Source organism: Ictidomys tridecemlineatus, chromosome 3, assembly GCF_052094955.1.
Source record: "Ictidomys tridecemlineatus isolate mIctTri1 chromosome 3, mIctTri1.hap1, whole genome shotgun sequence".
Lineage (NCBI taxonomy): Eukaryota > Metazoa > Chordata > Mammalia > Rodentia > Sciuridae > Ictidomys > Ictidomys tridecemlineatus.
The window spans coordinates 76931513-76947283 of record NC_135479.1 but is presented as its reverse complement, the minus strand read 5'-3'; the positions used below and the strand labels follow the sequence as shown (position 1 = coordinate 76947283).

The window sequence follows — 15771 nt, the reverse complement described above, 5'->3', positions numbered from 1 at the left end:
AGCTTCTGGATACTTGGAGATCTCCTTTCATCTTGATTCAGGCCATAAGACCAGTAGTAGAGTAAATTCAGCAACCGAATCTGAGGAAGGAGGATTGAAGAAAAACAAAAGCATTAGGAAGGGAGGTTGGAGGATGGTAAATTCAAGGCCAACTTTAGCAATTTAGTGAGTCCCTATCACAGAATTTTAAAGAATTGGGGAATGTAACTCAGTGGTAGAGTTTTCTGGGTTCAATTCTCAGTACCACCACTAAAAAGAAAAGTATTTACTTGTGTGTGTGTGTGTGTGTGTGTGTGTGTGCGTGTGTGTGTGCGCGCATCTCTCTCTCTTTCTCTGTCTTTCTCGATCTTTTTTTCTTTTTTGGTACTAGGAATTGAACCTAGGGCCTACCACATGTTAAGCAAGCACTGAGTTGTATCCTCAGCCCTGTTTTTTTTTTGGGGGGTACTAGGGATTGAGCCACATCTCCAGCCCTGTTTTGTATTTTATTTAGAGATAGGGTCTCACTGAGTTACTTAGTGCATCGCTGTTGCTGAGACTGGCTTTGAAGTCTTGTGAGCCTATGGGATTAGACTTGTGCCACAGTGTTGGCCTTGTTTTTTTTTTTTTTTAAAGATAGGTTCACTAAGTTGCTCAGGTTGACTTTTAATTATGCGCTTCCTGCCTCAGCCTCCTCTGAGTAGTTGGGATTACAGGCATGTTCCATAATGCCTGGCTTACTTTGCCTTTTTACTTTTTTTTTTTTTTTTTAAGAGAGAAGAGAGAGAGAGAGAGAATTTTTTAGTATTTATTTTTCAGTTTTCGGTGGACACAACATCTTTATTTTTTTATGTGGTGCTGAGGATCGAACCCAGCGCCCCGCACATGCCAGGTGAGCATGTTACCACTTGAGCCACATCCCCAACCTGACTTTTTGCTTTTTGTTTTGTTTTATTTGTTTGGTATTTTGGTGAACAGAGTCTTATGATATTGTCCACACTGATCTTGAACTCCTGCTTTAGCCTCCCAAGTAGTTGGAACTACGTGTGTACAACTTTGCCTGGTTTCATTTTTTGTTCTTGTTAACAACAGTGAAATATTTCAACTTTTTTTGTTTTGTCATAAGACTGAAATTTTTGCTTATATTTTTATCTGTGAAAGTGGTCCTTTTCTGAATTGTTTTGTTTTTTTCTTTACTGTAGGAAGGAATCGTTGAGAATCTTTTCAAATGGGCCCGAGAGGCTGATCAGCCTTTGAGGACATATTCTACTGGACTATTAGGAGGTGCTATGGAAAATCAAGATATTGCTGCCAACTATAGGGATGAAAATTCACAGCTGGTAAGAATCATCTTAGAATGAATTGTAGCATGCTATGGGAGAGTATTCCTAAATTTATTCTTGCTTTCTGAATCTGAATAGGTGATTATTTATACCTTGTACTGCAGCATAGTTATATCAATATTTCTTTCTCTTTTTAAAAAACAAAAATTTTGGATCCTGAAGGTTCTTTGCCACCCAGCCTCCTCTATTTGTTTTTGTTTTTTCCCTTTAATGTTTTATTTTGAGACGATCTTTTTGTTATTATTGTTTCGGTATTGGGTATTAAACCCAGGGTGCTTTACCACTGAGCCAGATTACTCGGCCCCTTTTATTTTGAGGGGTCTCTCTAAGTTGGTGAGGCTGGCCTGAAGCTTGCACTCTTCATGCCTCAGCCTTGTGAGTCACTGGGATTATAGATGTATGCAACCATGTCTGACTCTTCCCCATCTCTATTTAAGACTAAGCATAAGGGCTGAGATTGTGGCTCAGTGATAGAGCACTTGCCTGGCATGTGTGAGGCACTGGGTTCTATTCTCAGCATCAGTATACCAGTAAATAAATAAAATTAATGAATAAAAATGTTAAAAAAAAAGACTAAGCATAATACTGCTTCTTATGGTTGGCCCCCAAAGTAAGTAATTAACAGAAAAAGTAAAAAAAAAAAAAAAAAGGTTTATTTGAAAAATCAATCATGGTCAGGATTGGTGGCACACACTTGTTAGCCCAGTGATGTAGGAGGCTGAGGTAGGAGGATCACAAGTTCAAAGCCAAAGCCAGTCTCAGCAACTTAGTGAAGCCCTAAGCAACTTAGCAAGAACCTGTCCTAAAATTTAAAAAACTGGGTGGTGATGTGGCTCAGTGGTAAAGTGCATCTGGGTTCAATTCCTGGCACCCCCCCCCCAAAAAAAAAAACTAATCATGTCATTATATACAGTGTAGATAATATCTACAGTGTAATAATTATCTACAATGTAGATGACAATATTTAACAGAATACAACTTATAATAGCTTAAAGTTTGAGAAACCTTTATGTTTGCCTTTCAAAGGCTTTTTAAAAAAATCCATGATTAAGCCAGATGTAATAGTGTAAGCATGTAATCTCAGTTTCTTGGGAGGTGAGGCAGGAGGATTGCAAGTTCAAGATTAGCCTTGGCAATTTATCAAGACCTGGTCTCAAAATAAAAAAAATAAAAGGGAGTTGAGAGTGTAATTCATTGGTGGAGTGTTCACCTCTCATTTGTGAGTCCCTGGGATAAATTCCCATTGTTGGGGAAAAAATGTATCTACCTCTTCTGGTTGGATGGTTCAGCCTACCTTGAATCATACCAGATGAATTTTAAATGCCTTTTTGGTGCAAATATTCTGATTTGAGTTCTTTGGGAAATTATATGGGAATGAAGCTTTTAGCCATAGTGTAGTTTTATCATCTTATAGAAATCAAATCAACATATTTATCAAATTGTTTGCTTTTACTAGGCATTGTACTGACGGCATTAGTATCCAGTTCTTTTTAAGTGGAAATAAGAATTATTTGTTAAGAATTATTTTAAGAAGTAGAAAAGACAACCTTTTTTACACCGATGTTTGTTGATAGGTGGCAATAGTTCTTCGAAGACTGAGGGAGCTACAGCTTCAGGAAGTGGCTTTGCGACAAGAAAATAAGCGTCCTAGCCCACGGAAATTGTCTTCCGAGCCCCTTTTGCCTCTGGATGAGGAAGCTGTGGACATGGACTATGGTGACATGGCAGTAGATGTAGTGGATGGAGAACAAGAAGAAGCTTCTGGAGACATGGAGATCTCCTTTCATCTTGATTCAGGCCATAAGACCAGTAGTAGAGTAAATTCAGCAACCAAACCTGAGGAAGGAGGATTGAAGAAAAACAAGACAGCAAAACAGGGTGACAGAGAGAGCTTTAGGAAAGCCAAACAAAAGTTGGGTTTCTCATCTTCTGATCCAGATCGCATGTTTGTTGAGCTATCTAACAGCAGCTGGTCGGAAATGTCCCCCTGGGTGATTGGCACCAATTATACCCTATATCCTATGACTCCCGCTATTGAGCAGCGACTCATTCTCCAATATTTGACCCCTTTAGGAGAATACCAGGAGGTAAGCTTATTGGGAAGTGTATTGTTCACACTTTTGGGACTATATATTTCTGGGTTTTTTAGTAGCACTTTATACATTTTTATGTTTATACATTTTTATGTTTCTTAACTCTACTACAGAAGAAAGAGGTTTTGTCCCAAACTGGTAAGGTCTTGTGTAGGTGACTTCTGGTAAAATTTTTTCTTTCAAACTGTGGTCCTATGTTTATTCTTGATGAGGAAGTAGAGGAAGAGGTGTGTCATTTCTTCTTTATTCAATGTGTGAAAAATAAAGCCAGAATTTTAAGATTTATTTTTGGTCTTCCATTTCAGTTACTTCCCATATTCATGCAGCTTGGATCACGGGAGTTGATGATGTTCTATATTGACTTGAAACAGACTAATGATGTCTTGCTTACATTTGAGGCCCTCAAGGTAAAGTTGTTACAAATACTAGGGCACTGAGCATTTTATTGGTAGAAACTTTTTATATTTATTCTGCTTTATAGAGTGGGTACAGTGGGTACTGGCCACACTTTTGAGATATTGAAATGTAGCTAGTGCCTTTTAGACATTGAATTTTAAATTTTATTTATTTTTAAATTAACTTATGTTTAATTAACCATATGTGATCAGTAACTACTGCAGTCCAGATCCAGAATATATTAAAATGGAATTGAAATGAGGGAATTTGCCTTTCAGTCCCCAGAAATTTTGAGTTTGCAGGAGGACTGATATAATTGGACTGACATGTGGGATGCACTGTGTGTGTGTGTAAGTTGTGTTAAATTCATGATTATTCTTTTGAGCTGTGGGTTAAAACTGGAGGTCAGGTTGTCTCCAGTGGCCCAGAGGTATTGTTTTCAGATGTAACATCGTTCCTGAACATGATGCAATGGAAGACGGGATTTGGATAGTTGCTATTTCTGTTTTTTTTTGTGTGTGTGGGGAATTATAATGGGTGTCATTATTGAACTGTTTCTGTGCAAAGTCACATAAGGGATAAATAAAAATGAAATATGGACGAACACGGAAAAGTCTCAGAAGAGATCCTTCTTATTGGAAAATTATACTGTAGAAATATGGGTGTACTATTTTGTTCAAAAGGAAGACTTCATGATACAAGAGTTAGATGTCTAAGCGAGTAAAAACAAAATGGTTTAAAATAATTGATGGGTAATTTGACTTTGTACAGACATTTGGTATAAGGAAAGGAAACCACCAGAGTCTTTGTTGATGGGAGGGAAATGAGCTGGGTTATAGGTTGTCATGAGCCAGATATATTTAAGGTTTTTGTTAATCATTGAGCCTGCTTATTCTGTTTCCTCAATGTACCTATTATGGCAGTGGAATTGCTACTATATTGGAGTGACATTATGAAGAAAACACTTTCATGGCCTAAATGGTAGAGGGTCCTACATATGGTTTAACTGCTTCTTGAAGGAAGAATTGGGTAGAAGCATGGTAGAGACTTGTGTGAGAGATATTAAACAACAACAACAAAAACAACAAAAAACAAAGAGAGGGATTGATTCAAATTATATATAAGGATTAGTTTGAGTCTAGGTGTTGCAAGAACTTCTGAAAAGAGGGCATACCTGTAGTTTTTGCCACTTATCTTGACAAAATCTGTAAAGTATTAAATCATGTAGTTTCTAATTTGTGTTGTGTTGTCTGTTCCTGGAAGATAACCTGGCATGGGAAATAGGAGGGGGAGCTCTGGCTCTCCTCAGCACTTTTCACTTTGCTCTGGGTTCAGAGTTGTCAAGCCCCCTACTATTTTCATTGTATTCCCAGCCCTTAAACTGGTCTGTCCAAAGAGGCTAGTGGGATTTGAACAGTAAATGAAGAAAACTTAAAATATAAAAAGCTTTTCAGTTCTATTTAAAATCTATTCTTATTAATTGTAAAAATTCCCAGTTTTAATACTTAGGATAGTTCTTTGGGAATATATTGAGGGTCAATTTAAAGAAGCTAAGTTATGGCTTTATTAATTGAGTCAATACTGAATCAAAGCTAGAACACAGAACCAATTATATTAAAATAACTTAAGGGGAAGGTTAGCAAAAGTTCTTTAGAGAAGTATGCACAAATAAAATGACTTTATAAGATTATATTGTTATTTAGCAATATTTTTCTTTTTTTTGTTTTTTGGTACTCGGGATTGAATATAGGAATACTTTACCACTAAACTATGTCTTCAGCCCTTCTTATTTTTTATTTTGAGACAGGTTCTCGATAAGTTGGTGTGGGTCTTGATAGGATGCTGAGCCTGGCTTCAGCCTCCTGAGTTGCTGGGATAACTGGAGTGTACTACCACACCTGGCTTATTGTTTTTAATTTCACAAAAACATTTTAGTGGAGTAGGGTTGTTGCTCAGTGGTTTTGGAAGGATTTGGATTCAATCTCCAGCACAAAACAAATAAACAGACAAACCATTTAAAAGAAACTTTGGTATTAGGAGGGCAGAGAGTAATGTCTTGAAATCTTAAGGTTTTTTTTTTTGTTTTTGTTATTTTCATTTCTGTTAATATTGGCTTTTCTTTTTTTGTGTGAGAAAGTGATTGTTTACTTAGAGAAGTCTTGTATTTAGCACTTTATCTTACTTTGATGTTCATAGATTTTTGTGATTCTTTAGATTGTTCCATGATAACATGTATCTTTGTTGTTCAGCATCTGGCATCTCTCCTGCTCCATAACAAATTTGCCACAGAATTTGTTGCCCATGGTGGAGTACAGAAATTACTGGAAATTCCTCGTCCTTCTATGGCAGCAACTGGTGTATCCATGTGCTTGTATTACCTGTCCTATAACCAGGATGCTATGGAAAGAGTAAGTCCATTCAGGTTTATGAGAAAGGGATTGGGTGGGGACAGACTGTTTAAAAGAGCACATTGAGCCAGGCATGGTAGCACCCACTTATAATAGAAGCCAACTGGGAGACTGAGACAGAAGGATAGAAAGTTTGAGGCCAAGCTCAGCAGCTGAGAGAGGCCCTGTTTAAAAATACAAAATAAAAAGGGCTAGGGATATGATTCAGTAGTGGAGCACTCCTGGGTTCAATCTCTAGTACTAAATAAATAAGATAATCATAGAATAACTTGGATGAGGAAAAAATGAATAGTTGAAGAACTAAATTCTAACGAAAAATTGCAAGGAATATGAACAGCCACTTTTCACAAAGCATTTTATAAAAGTAAAATTGTTTAGGAAAGGTTCTAAAAAATTTCTGACTCTTCTTGGAAAATGCAGGATGGGTTGCAGTTCTAGAAGCTTTATTTATTTTTTTGCCATTTTTGTGGCATTAAAATTAGGCACTATTCAGATGTTTCTCAGTGGAGTTGCATTTAACTTTTTGAATCCGTTTATTGCAAAAATGATAAATGATATTTTGTGTTTATTATGAGATAATTTATGGTGGAGATAGTGAAATCATCCCAGCTCTTCTCAGGGCTATAGTTGTTTCGTGTTTGGTTCTGTTGCTTTTCAGGTTAATCCTCTTTTATGCTTAGTGATTTAAAAAAAAATAAAATAAAAAATATGAGTGGTGTTGAACATTTGAAAAGTGAATCCCCCCAACCCTGAACCCTTAGGGAAGGTCTTGTCATTTCTGAAATGTTTTTCTAATACTCAGTGTGGCATATCTTTTCTGGTAAAGCAAAGCTGGCAATTTTTTTTTTTTTTTAATTGAGCTCTGTCTTTGCTTATTCAGATAATCAGCTGGGTTTGGTGTCAAACAAGTCTATAATCCTAGCTACGTGGGAGGCTGAGGCAGGAGGATTGTGAGTTTGAGGCTAGCCTGGGCAATTTAGCAAGACTTTGTCTTGAAATAAATGTAAAAAAAAGATTAGGGATGTTGCTCAGTGTGACACAGTCCTTGCCTAGTAAGTGTGAAGCCCTGTGTTTGATCTCCAGTACAGCCAAAAAAAACAAAAAACAAACAAACAAAAAAAATTCCCCTCTTCAGTTGAACATTATGCAAGGAGATTGAGAATAGTAAACTAAGCTGTGTATAACAAAATTAATTATAGTTAAAGATATAGAAAAAGGTAACAGACCTGGGGAATGCTTTGTCTTACTCATAGCATACATCAAAATACATAAATAAATTAATGAGTCAATGGAAACTAAACTTGTAGACTTTGTAGGCTCATCTACTTTTATCACCTCAGGAAGGGTGATAATTTCTCTGAGCCTCTTCCTCATCTGTTAAGTGGAGATCAGGTATCTATATAACAGAGCCATGTGAGCATTAAATGATAACATTTGTTGGTACTCAGTATAGGATAAATTAGAATAACTAAATTTAGATAGTTTTCAAAGGATATGTTCTAAAATTGCATTGTAACTTAAACTAAGAATGATGACTGGGAAAGATCATTATTTTCTGCCAAGATATTTATACTGATGAATTTTTCATCTCTTTCAAAGAGTCCTTTGCCCACAATTTTTTTTTAAAAAAACTATTATTATTTTATTTTTTGCAGGTTTGCATGCATCCCCACAATGTTTTGTCTGATGTGGTGAACTATACCCTGTGGTTAATGGAGTGTTCTCATGCCTCAGGATGCTGCCATGCTACCATGTTTTTCTCAATTTGCTTCTCATTCCGGGCTGTGTTGGAACTCTTTGACCGCTATGATGGTCTTCGTCGTCTGGTGAACTTGGTAAGCATATTTTACCTTCTCTTGGCAGGAGTGCAGAGATCCTGCTTGTTTTGGCTGCTTTTAATAGCATCCCAATGAGGAGAGGAAGCTTCTGATTGGAGGAGTTTTGTTATCATTCTTTGTGTAAATTTTTTTCTCCTTCTTTTGTGGTACTGAGGATTGAAGCCAGAGCCTCAAGATGCTAGAAGGTGGGTGCTGGAGATTGAACCCAGGGCGTCACATAGGCTCTGCCTCTGAATAACATCCCCAGCCCCATTCCCTTTCTCTTTAATAGTTGGAGGACTCTTTGTGCCATTATAGACTGGCTTTGGATGCAGTAATCCTATGTCAATCTTGACCTTTCTAAGAGCAAAAGCTTTATGCCTATATATCTTTTAACATAATTAAAAGCTGCATAATAATTTTTTTTTGTGAGTTTAATGTTTTGTTTTCATATGGCTATAGCCTGTTGTATATATAGATATACTTTGATATTTTTTCATCTTTTAGGCATAAAAGTCTACCTTGTTTTTGGGGCTGGGGTTGTGTGGCTCAGTGGTAGAATGCTTGGCTCACATGTGTGAAGCACTGGGTTCAATTCTCAGCACCTCATATAAATAAATGAATAAAATAAAGGTCCGCCAACACTAAAAAATATTTTTACAAAAGTCTGTCTTGTTTTCCTTTTACATTTCTTGTCCTTTCTCCTTCTTCTGCCTCAATTTTTAATGTTTATTAATAGATCAGTACTTTGGAGATTCTAAATTTGGAAGATCAGGGTGCACTTCTGAGTGATGATGAAATATTTGCTAGCCGTCAAACTGGGAAACATACCTGCATGGCCTTGCGCAAGTATTTTGAGGCTCACCTGGCCATTAAATTGGAACAAGTGAAACAGTCACTTCAGAGAACTGAGGGTGGCATTCTTGTTCACCCTCAACCCCCATACAAGGTAAGAGGATATATTCTGTTTTTGTGGTATTGGGGATTGAATCCAGGACTTTGTGCATACTAGGAAAACTGAGTTACACCCAGTCTAAGGATATAGTTTTTAAAGATTAGTCTTGTTCCCACACACAGTTGCATCACCAGATCAGTGGAATTTCTGCAAGATAATGCATTGTTGAATTTTACTTTCCCTGTATGAAGCAAAACAATTGAAAATGTATATAATAGGTGAATTTCAGGGGCATATTTTGCTGTCAGTTACTAAGTCATTATTTTTCTGGCACACTAAAACTAAAGGGTGAACTTAAATGTGTGTTAAGGAACTCGTAATTTTTGTTTACTGATTTTTTTTTTTTTTTTGGACTTGGGATTGAATCCAGGGTCTTGAGCAAGTGCTGTACTAGTGAGTTATATCCCCAGCCCTTTAAAGAGTTTTCTTCTCTGAAAAGTACTAGACATTCTGCCTCTTGTGCAGAATTATTTTTGGAAAGAGTATGTCTATATCTCTACTTTTCTATCATTTTGGAATTTATTTGTTATATTTTGGGACCAAGGTCTGTATTTGCATGTTTTAAAAATCAGCAGATTGAAAATATATCAATTTCCTGTTGCTTCTTTCTCTCTTTTTTTTGGGGGGTGGGGTGGGGTACTAGGGATTGAACCCAGCGGCCTTTTGCTGCTCAGCTACTTACTGTGAGTCTCTTTTATTTTGAGATAGGGTCTTGATAAGATGCTGAGGATTTTGCTAAGTTGCTGAGACTGGCTTTGATCTTGTGATCTTTCTGCCTCAGCCTCTTGAGTCTCTGGGATTACAGGCATGTACCACCATGCCCATCTTATTTTTTAAGCTATGAAACATATGTACAAAATAACATTGTTATTTTATTGGGAAAAATGTGAGTCTGTAGTTAAAAATAAACAAATGTGGTCTGGGGTTGTGGCTCAGTGGTAAAGCACTTGCCTTGAATTTTGAGGCACTAGGTTCGATTCTCAACACCACATGTAAATAAAAAATAAAGGTCCATCAACAACTTAAATAAATAAAATAAAAAAAATGTTATGTAATCATTGTTTCACATATTGGCTATTGACTCAAGAATTATGGTATTGGAAAGCTATTATCAAAATATGTTGGTCACTGAGCTGTACTTCAGAAGATGACAGGCAGATAATAGAGTATATATAAAAATAACATGTATGTCTCCTTATAGGCATGTTCATATACTCATGAACAGATTGTGGAAATGATGGAGTTTTTGATAGAATATGGCCCAGCTCAGCTATACTGGGAACCAGCTGAAGTCTTCCTCAAACTTTCTTGTGTGCAACTCTTGTTACAGCTTATTTCTATTGCCTGCAATTGGAAGACCTATTATGCAAGGTGGGACCAGAGAAAGGTTTCAAATGAAGTTCCATCCTGCTTTTTGCTTTTATTAAAATTGATGTTGGTTTGGTTTGCATATGGTGTACACTTAACAAACATTTATTGAATTTAGACTTGGATTTGAGAAATGAAATTAAGCACAAAAATTTTATTTTAATTTACAGAGTGCTTGTTCCTATATATGTTCTTGGTGATTGTAAACATTACATGGTAGACAAGGATCAACAATTTATACTCTCAGAGAAGTTATGTAATTTACATATCTTAACCATAGAGCTCTCTTGAAGCTGGAGTCCTTGTTTTTTGGTACTTAAACTTTTTGAATATCTTTAGCTTGACAGTCATGTGTTGTTTATCTTACTTTCTCGTAGAACTGTCTTTTTGCTCTTTGGATCAACACACTGTAATGATTTTCACAATTCTGTGAAATTAAAGGCAGTCAGCAGAGTAGGGTGAATCTCAGAAGAGGGCAGCTGATATAGTAGGGAGGTTGGGTGGTTCTGTTTTGAGAATGATGTAAAAATAATTAAAACTATAATTTGAAAAAGATGGGGGTTTGAAGAGAATAGTAAAGAAGTTTATAAATAGCATTTCTTGACCTCCTTTTCCATGTCTACCCATTGCTATAAAGACAGTTGGGGCTTATTAGGGGAAGTATATAGCTTGTTTGCTAAATTCCAATATACTAAATCTGGTAGGGTACTTCTGGAGCAACCGTTCTCTAACTTCCTGGCCTAAGGACCCTTTTACCATATTAAAAATAAGGAGGAACTCTGAAGAGCTTTTTTTTTTTTTTTTTTTTTTGGTATGTTTATCAGTGTCTACTGTCTTAGACATTTAAAACAAAATGTAAAACTATAAATTTACTTTAATGTGATCCCATTGAATTTTAGCATTTTTTATGAAAAATTTCTAAAATAAAACTAGATGATTTAGCAAAGCTTTAAAAAAAAGGTTGGCTTAATATTTCACATCTTCTTTTTTCAGTCTTGTAACATTACATATCACATAGTTTTTGGAAGACTCATATTTGAGGCTGGGGTTGTGGCTCAGTGGTAGAGTGCTTGCCTTGCACATGGGAGGCATTGGGGTCTATCCTCGGCACCACATAAAAAATAAATAAACAAAATAAAGTTCTTGTGTTCATCTACAACTAAAAATATTCTTTAAAAAACTCATTTGTGAGAGAATGAGAGTGAGAAAGGAAAATAACATCTTAACATTTTTATGAACATAGCTTAACTTAATATGGAACCTTCTAAAAGGGTCTTGAAGACTTCTGGGATTCACTTGTCCGAAGCTTGGGAACCATTGTCGTGTGTGTGTGTGTGTGTGTGTGTGTGTGTGTGTATTTATTTATTTAAAAGCAGTGTGGGTGATCAAATTCCAAGACCTTGAGCATGTTAGGCAAATACTCTATCACTGAGCTATAGTGTCATTTAGTAAATAGATGATGGTACCTGAGCCCTGAGAACTGCTTTTTTATAGTATTGGAAATATGTTGGTTAATATATTTACTTGGAGAATTACTTAAAAGATAATGAAAGTGTGTTGAGCATGGTGGTGCACACGTGTAATTCCAGTGACTTGAGCGTCTGAGGCAGTACAAATTTGAGACAAAGTGAGGCCTCAAGCAACTTAGAAAGATCCTGTCTCAAAAAATAAAAAGGGCTGGGGATGTGGCTCATGCTGAAGTACTCCTAGGTTTAGTCCCCAGTACCAAATAAAAGATAGTCATGAAGGGTATTAATGTACATTGTTTTGACTGATATATATGTATATATGTGTGTGTGTGTGTGTGTGTGTGTGTATTTTTATTTATTTATTTAACTCATTACAATTCTTAATGTATGTAAAAATATGTCATTGATTTAAAAAGCTTATGCAGGGGCTGGGAGTGTAGTTGAGTCGTAGAGCATTTGCCTAACCCATGTCCTGGTTTTGATCCTTACTACTGCAGAAAGAAAGGCTTATTTATTTTTTTATGTGTGGTGCTAGAGATTGGACTCAAGGCCTTGTGCTTGCTAGGTAAGTGCTCTATCCTGAGCTACAACTCTAGCTGAAAAGTTTATTTTTTAAAAATAAAATTAATAGGCCAGGTGTGGTGGCACACACCTGTAATCCCAATGATTTGGGAGGCTGAGGCAGGAGGATTATGAGTTGAGAGCCAGCCTCAGCAACTAGTGAGGCCCTGAGCAACTCAGTGAGACCCTGTCTCTAAAATAAAATATAAAAAGGTCTGGGGATATAGCTCAGTGGTTAAGTGCCCCAGATTCAATCCCTGGTACTAAAAAATAAATAAAAAAGAAAAATAAAGTTAATAAATGCTTGCTTTGACCTTACAATATATAGAACCTTACAAAAAGAAAATTACTTTTAATCACCATTAATTTTCTCTTTTTTCATAATATATACATAGTTAAGATTATTATATTTGGTTACATTCATCTTTTTCTGTGAAGTATTTCAAACACAAACAGGAAAGGCATGTAACAACTGTTGTGTATTCATCTTCAACCAAAATTGGCATGTTGCATTTGCTTTATCCTCAGTTTCATTCTTTTTTCCTACCTCCCCAGGGTGACCAATTTTCTGAATTCTGTCCATTAATATTCTTTATACTATACATATCTGCATGTCCATAGTACTGCTTTGTGTGTTTTTAAATTATATGAATGTTTTCCTACATCTACCTTTTGCAATCGCACATTCTTATTTTTGTGAAATTCATACATGTTAATATTTGTTTAAACTGTTATATTCCTAAATAACAGTTTGTTTCCATTTGCATTTAGTGTCATTTAGTAAATAGATGGTACCATGAACTTCCTTTTGGAGTGTTGAAGATATGTATAGAACCTGGGTTGTGGGGTGTCTTCGTTTTCACCGAGTTGGGTATTGCCAAACATTGTAAAATGACCTTAACCTTTTCTTCTGTCATTAGCATAGGGGAGCTTGGTGGTGTTGGAGTTTCAATTTTGTATCTTACATTATTTTCTGTTTCCTTGATGTGTATTTTGAGCCCTGTTCCTTGTCCTTTAGAGTGGTTTGAAAATGATTGTCATTAACTGCAGGGTAGTTTATCATGTTTTTGAATTTTGCAGCATTTCAGATTTGGATTTTTGGATTAGGGATGCTCAACTGGTAATGTCTATGCTAATATTCCAAAATTCAGAAAACACTGAAATCTGAAGCACTTCTGTCCCAAGTATTTTGGATAAGGAATCCTTAGTCTGTACATAAATACTTCTTTGTACTTAAGTTTGGTTTCCTAGGACAGATTGCTAAAGGGGCAATTCCTAGGCTAAAGGTTATGAATATTTTAAGAATCATGTTTCATATCTCCAGATTGCTTTTAGAGTGTCCTGTTTATCTTCTTCAGCATCAAAGAGGAGGAGGAGGAGGAGGAGGAGGAGGAGGAGCAGCAGCAGCAGCAGCAGCAGCATGATGATTTTTGGTTCTAGGGATTGAAACCGAAGGCCTCAAGTGTTCTATTTGATATCTGAACCGTATCCTCAGCCCTTTTTAATTTTTATTTTGAGACAGGGTCTTCCTAAGTTGCTTTGGCTGCCCTCAAACTTAGAATTGTTCTGCTTCCTGATGAGTAGCTGGAATTATAGTCATGGACCACCATGGCTGGCTAATTTTTTGTCTTTAATTTTAGGACTTTGATAGGTAAAAGTTCATCCCTGTGTTTTTTGGAAGTAATGTCATTGTGACATATTCATTTGATGCTACTAGTGATAGAGTCCACCAGTGGTAATCATGATCTGTTGTTTTCCTTTCTCATTTAAAAAACTGTTATAGTTTCTTGTGACTATATCATAGTTTGCCTTTGACTAATTATTCTTCCTGTCTAGGAATGACACTGTGCGCTTTGCTTTGGATGTCCTGGCTATTCTCACTGTGGTGCCAAAAATCCAGCTCCAGTTGGCAGAATCAGTGGATGTATTGGATGAAGCTGGCTCTACCATCTCCACTGTAGGTAGGTTGCCATTTTTGTTGCTGCTTTGTGTGAATTTGTTATCCTTTGCTGGCTGTGGTTACTTTCCTAATTTTGGGATATTAGAACAGAAAGTAGTAGAGCAAGGTTCCTTGTTTTTCCTCTTATAAATAGCACCATATAGTTTCACATAAGGGAGTCATGCTAGTAAATTCAGGGTCTGTGAGTGGTTCAGGCATTTCTGCTATAATGGTAGGTGTGCATTTCTGAACATATTACAGTGCAGAGTGTTGCACTAAAAATAAAGTTTAGGGGGCTGGGGATGTGGCTCAAGCAGTAGCGCACTCGCCTAGCATGCGTGCGGCCCGGGTTCAATCCTCAGCAGCACCACATACCAACAAAGATGTTGTGTCCGCCGAGAACTAAGAAAAAATAAATAAATGTTAAAATTCTCTCTCTCTCTCTCTCTCTCTCTCTCTCTCTCTCTCTCTGTCTCTCTCTGTCTCACTCTCTCTTTAAAAAAAAAAAAAAAAGAACTTTCCTCTTAAAAAAAAAAAAAAATAAATAAATAAAGTTTATGATGTAATGGGTTGTGGCCAGTAGTAAAAGACTGTTTTCTGTTTTGTGAAAGCAGCTTTGTAATCTGAACACTAAAAATAATCAGTAATAGATGGGCAACTCAAAATGTTTGGCAACCATACACAAGAAAAATAGCTTTTATTTGAAGATATTCCTTTATTAAGAGCAAGTTTCTGAGGGTACTATATTGAGGTTAGCAAGAGAGATAATGTTACTGACTCTGGTTCCTGGAGTACACCACTCTGGTGGGGGCACTTGGTTTTATTTATTTATTTATTTATTTGCTTTAATGATGTGTCCCTGGCAAGACTGCTAAAATCAGATGTTGGATCACCACCACTGTGAGGAGAAAGCCAAAGGTTTAGGCACTTGTACTTATTCATTCATTCATTCATTTATTTATTTTTGTGGTACTGGGGATTAAACTCAATGTTGCTCTACTCCTGAGATACATTCCCAGCCCTTCTTTTTTCTGTGGGGGGTACTGGGGATTGAACTCAGGGGCACTTGACCACTGAGCCACAATCCCCAGGCTTATTTTGTATTTTTTTGAGATGGAGTCTTACTAAGTTGCTTTGCACTTTGCCATTGCTGAGGCTGGCTTTGAATTTTGCGATCCTCCTGTGTTAGTCTTCTGAGCTGCTGGGATTACAGGTGTGAGCCCCTGTGCCAAAACCAGACCTTTTTAAATTTTTCATTTTGAAACTGAGTCTCACTAAGTTTCTGATGCTGGCCTTGAATTTGTGGTTCCCTTGCTTCAGCTCCCGAGTTGCTGGGATTACAGGCATAATGCACTGTGCCTTGTTCTGGCTAATTTTCTTAATATGTAGTGGAAAAGGTTCCCACTGCCATGGTAGCAGCTGAACTCTGAGGGCTCTTTCTTT

The 15771-nt window shown here is 36.6% G+C and overlaps 1 protein-coding gene across 4 annotated transcripts in view; it reads left to right on the top strand.

Annotated features, from left to right (window-relative positions):
* The window catches only part of Dcaf1 (DDB1 and CUL4 associated factor 1), a 70025-nt gene that overhangs the window by 26791 nt on the left and 27463 nt on the right, over window positions 1-15771 (top strand). For all 4 annotated transcript variants that reach the window (XM_078043264.1, XM_078043262.1, XM_078043263.1 and 1 more), the window contains 8 exons: window positions 1182-1319; window positions 2897-3409; window positions 3721-3822; window positions 6061-6219; window positions 7875-8054; window positions 8776-8985; window positions 10193-10362; window positions 14226-14350. In XM_078043264.1, the coding sequence (XP_077899390.1) occupies window positions 1182-1319; window positions 2897-3409; window positions 3721-3822; window positions 6061-6219; window positions 7875-8054; window positions 8776-8985; window positions 10193-10362; window positions 14226-14350 (1597 nt within the window). The remainder of the gene's footprint in view (window positions 1-1181; window positions 1320-2896; window positions 3410-3720; window positions 3823-6060; window positions 6220-7874; window positions 8055-8775; window positions 8986-10192; window positions 10363-14225; window positions 14351-15771) is intronic.